We start from the raw sequence: 4,039 nt of genomic DNA, 5'->3' as shown, positions 1-4,039 counted from the left end.
GCATTAATTCTGCTACATTATGATGTTTGCCCAGTGGGAGGCACGGCCGCGGCCAGGGGAGAGGAGGAAGTATGAAGGAAAGGAAAAGGGGTAAGGGGTATTTTTTTTTCACTTTTGACGTCCTTCTTTATCTGGGCCACGTCTTGTGAGATTATTATTATTTCACAGTGCGCCGCTGACTGCTCCATCAAAAATGGATCGGACCAATTACGGATGCTGTGGCGCCGAGGAGGACGGGAGGGGGAGGGCGGCAGGACGCCGCCGGACCGGGGATGGAGGTTAGGCCACTTCCTAGAATTTCCTTCCCCCCTTCCCCCCACACACTTACCATAGATCGAGCCGTCGTCCAGGAGGTTGCGGTTGAGTTCGCTGAGCTCGCTGAGCTCGGTGCCGCCCTGGCCGGTGAGGCCCGCCAGGCCCGAAGGGTGGTCGTAGCGCCGGGGCGGCTTCTGCACGGGGTTCACCATGGTGAGGAGGGACTTCTGCTGCTCAGACCCATCGGCCCTCACATGGTGAGTCACATCCCCGTTTGGGGACCTGCAGGGAGAGAAAAGGTGGCGTCAGCGTCATGGCAATCGCGAGCAGCGGTAGCGTCAGTATTGAGGCCCTTCAAAAAGCACGTGGACAATGGCGGGATCCAAATATTATGGGGTATCAAAAGGATCAGGACTGTCATTGGAGTCCAAGGAGACGGGGTACAAATATCATGGCGTCTCCTTGGACTCCAATGACCGTCCTGCTAGTTGTGGAGACCCTATAATATTTGGATCCCCCCCGTCCACGTGGCCTCGGCGCTGATCGTGTTCCTCACTCCTCACCTTCCTTCCGGGGGCGGCTTCTTGCCGATGACGAGGGCCGCGTCCCGGCGCTGCAGGTCGCGACGCCGGCGCGCCACGCAGCAGCAGAGCAGCACGGTGGCGAGCAGCAGCAGCACGACGCCGGCCACGAGCCCGGCGATGAGCGGCCAGGCCTCGGCCACCGAGCCGCCGGGGCCCGCCAGGAAGCCGCCGCCCGAGAAGGAGCGCGACACCTTGAGCGTCACGTTGCGCTCGTCCACGCCGCCGCCGCTCTGCGCCACGCACACGAACTGCCCGCGATCCTGGAGAGGGACAGAGAGGACAACGTAGAATATTGCACAAACTATTTTATGTTATCTTTGGCATTTTGTGACGACTCACCTGCGGCCGCACGCCGCGGATGGTGAGGTTGACCCAGCGGACGGTGGCGCCCAGCTGGCCCTGGCCGCCGGCCGCCGACGGCACGACGGGGCCGTCGACGGGGCCCTCGAGCACCACGAAGCGCTGGTCGCCGTACACGCTGCGTGAGTTGTTGCCGATGACGCGCGAGTTGTGGACCCACTGCACCTCGGGCGCCGGGTTGCCGTTCACCTTGCAGCTCAGCGTCACCTGTGGGGCGAGAGCAAACGTGTCAATGTGGAACGTTACTGTCATCGCGGGGGTATTCTCCAGTGGGGAATTGAAATACTTTTGTTGGATATGGTATTCTGCACTCACCTCGTCGGAGTCGGCCTCCAGGACGGTGCCCTGGGGCGGCGCCATGATCTGCGGCCGGCACGCGAACTCCTCGGAGCTGAGCTCGGACCACAGCTTCCGGTGCAGCTTGTGCGGCTCGGCGCACGACGTGGGCTTGGTGTAGAGCTTGCGCTCCATGGCCCAGTCGCGCAGCGGGCGCAGGTGGCAGTCGCAGCGCCACGGGTTGTTGTGCAGCACGAGCCCGACGAGGCGCGCCAGCGGCTCCACGGCCTGCAGCTGCAGGTGCTGCAGCCGGTTGCCGTCCAGCTTGAGGTGCTGCAGGTTGGGCACGTTCTGGAAGGCGTGGTGGCCGACGTGCGTCAGCTGGCACTCGGACAGCTCCACCGTCTGCAGGAACGTCATGTTGGAGAAGAGCCCGTCCGGCAGCGAGCTGATGGGGTTGCGGTTGAGGTAGAGCAGGCGCAGCCGCACGTTGTCCCGGAAGGTGCCCGGGTGCAGCGTGTGGATCTGGGGGCAGACGGTCGGGTCAGACAAGTGGCCAGATAATCAGAGATAGTCGGAGCGCACCTCACCGCGCGAGAAAGTGATCCACTCACCTGGTTAGCCGTGAGGTCCAGCTCGATGAGGATCTCCAGGCCGCTGAAGGCCTCCTGGTGCAGTTCGCGGATGCCGCAGTCCCGCAGGAACAGCTTGTGCAGGTTGACGAGCCCGACATCGCGGAAGGCGTTCCTGGGCAGCAGCTGCAGCGGGTTCTGCGAGAGGTCGACGCTCTGCAGCTCCGGCGACAGGTCGCGCGGCACGGCAGTCAGGTCGTACTGCGTGCACTCGGCCGCCTTCTTGCCCGAGACCCACTTGCACTTGCACGCCGCCGGGCACTGGCTCCAGTCGTCAGAGGAGGCCGCCGCCGGCGTGGCCAGCAGGGCCGTCAGCGAGGCCACGGCGAGCAGCCAGGGGAGCACGGCAGCCACGCGCCGCGAGCCGCCAGCCGCCATCACATTGCTCTGCAACAAGGAGAGGAGAGGGAGGGGTTAGCTGCTGTGGTGGGGAGAGCGTCACCAGACCCGCGGCGTCCTCGGCGAGGGTGTCACTGGAGACGCCCCCGGGCGGCCGCAGCAGCCCCGCGGAGAGGAGGCCGTCATTATTACTCGCAGACCGAGAGGGAGAGAGAGAAAGAGGCGAGAGAAGAGAGAAGAGAGGCGAGAGAAAGCGAGCGAGAGAGGTATAGTTCCCCCGCCTTCGCCTCTACTACTACACAACAACTGCTACTACTAACGACGATTAAACCCCGAGCAAGCAGCAGCAGCGCCAGCACGATGGAGAGCGGATACCTCACGACATTATATAGCGCGACATAATTGAAAACAGAAGCCGCGGGGGCGGAGGGGGGAGGGGAGGCAGGGCAGCAGGGTAGCGCCGGGGTGTGGAGCTCGTCGCCGTTCGACGCCGGCGGAATGAGTGAGCTTATCGCGGGTGGTGCGGTGTATAGACCGGTGGTGTAGGTGCGAGCCCCTGACCCCAGCGAGAGCCGGCGAGAGCCGCGCTGCTGCTGCGGCAACGAGGTAACGAGGTGCGCTTTCGTTGAAAATCCGTCCGCCCGTCGGCGGTCCGAAATGAGCATCTCATAATGCCAGCAGCAGCAGCAGCGCTATAGCGCCAAGATCAAGGAGGGGAGGAGGACGAGGTGGAGGGCGAGCAGGGCGCCGCGCGGGCCCAGCCGGGCCCAGCCGGCCCCAGCCCTCCATAGTCCGAGATGAACGCCGCCCCGCCCCGCCACGCCGCGACTCTGTTTACGACCAAATAAAGTTGGCATCGACGGCGCCGGCCGAACCGCCTGTAACGCAGGAGGGAGCCTCGTCGTGGCTGCAGGCGGGCGCGGCCTCTGGGCGCACCGCGGGGTCCGTGCGTAAACGGAGCCATCTGTTAGAGCCGCCCCCTGACCTGACCCGAGCCCCCCCCCCCTTCCCTCACACACACACACACACAACCCATTCCTTTTAGTGTCGGTTGGAACATATCAGCCTTGAACTACACACCAGTTTTTCTCATCTTTGCATTGCCATTTTCGCCCAAAGCCGTTTAAAACCGCAATAAACAGACAAGGCGAACGATTGCCTGCGATTGCTTATTGACAATAACAGGGCATGGGCTGGGTAGGCCAGATGACTCGCGCCGCCCGCCTCCCGTCAGACTGAACTGCACGCACGCGTGCGGACGGGTGGCCTACCCGCGCGGTCCGCAAGGCGCTGTGGTCAAAACCCACCTGGCGCGACGACAACTATATTGAGCGTGTGTACACGGCGCAGAGGAGGCCGGCGGGCTAGGTAGCTTGTACGCGGCGCCGCCGTGGGGGAAGAAACTCGAAACTAAAACTTTTCCCCACGGCTCTCCATTATTACCGACGCAAAGCTCTTACTTTCTTTCCCTTCATTTTTTTTTCGATCTCTCCGCACCCCACTTTCCTTGGGCAGACCTATAGCAAGTATGTGGCCGACTGTCACACTTTGTAACAGAGAACGTGAAGAAGGGGTGTGGGTGTGGAGGAGTGG

At 63.0% G+C, this 4,039-nt stretch overlaps 1 protein-coding gene across 9 annotated transcripts in view; it reads right to left on the bottom strand.

The window, feature by feature from the left end:
• LOC113202139 (uncharacterized) overlaps positions 1–4,039 on the bottom strand; it is a 314,098-nt gene that overhangs the window by 16,282 nt on the left and 293,777 nt on the right. For all 9 annotated transcript variants that reach the window (XM_052268358.1, XM_052268361.1, XM_052268373.1 and 6 more), the window contains 5 exons: positions 2,090–2,494; positions 1,515–2,000; positions 1,179–1,406; positions 819–1,099; positions 329–537 (listed from right to left, as the gene is read on the bottom strand). In XM_052268358.1, the coding sequence (XP_052124318.1) occupies positions 329–537; positions 819–1,099; positions 1,179–1,406; positions 1,515–2,000; positions 2,090–2,485 (1,600 nt within the window). In that variant the 5' untranslated portion in view covers positions 2,486–2,494. The remainder of the gene's footprint in view (positions 1–328; positions 538–818; positions 1,100–1,178; positions 1,407–1,514; positions 2,001–2,089; positions 2,495–4,039) is intronic.

The sequence above is a fragment of the Frankliniella occidentalis genome, unplaced genomic scaffold (genome assembly GCF_000697945.3).
Source record: "Frankliniella occidentalis isolate FOCC.00 unplaced genomic scaffold, Focc_3.1 Scaffold4, whole genome shotgun sequence".
Taxonomy (NCBI): Eukaryota; Metazoa; Arthropoda; class Insecta; order Thysanoptera; family Thripidae; genus Frankliniella; species Frankliniella occidentalis.
This window is presented reverse-complemented; position numbering and strand designations above follow the sequence as displayed.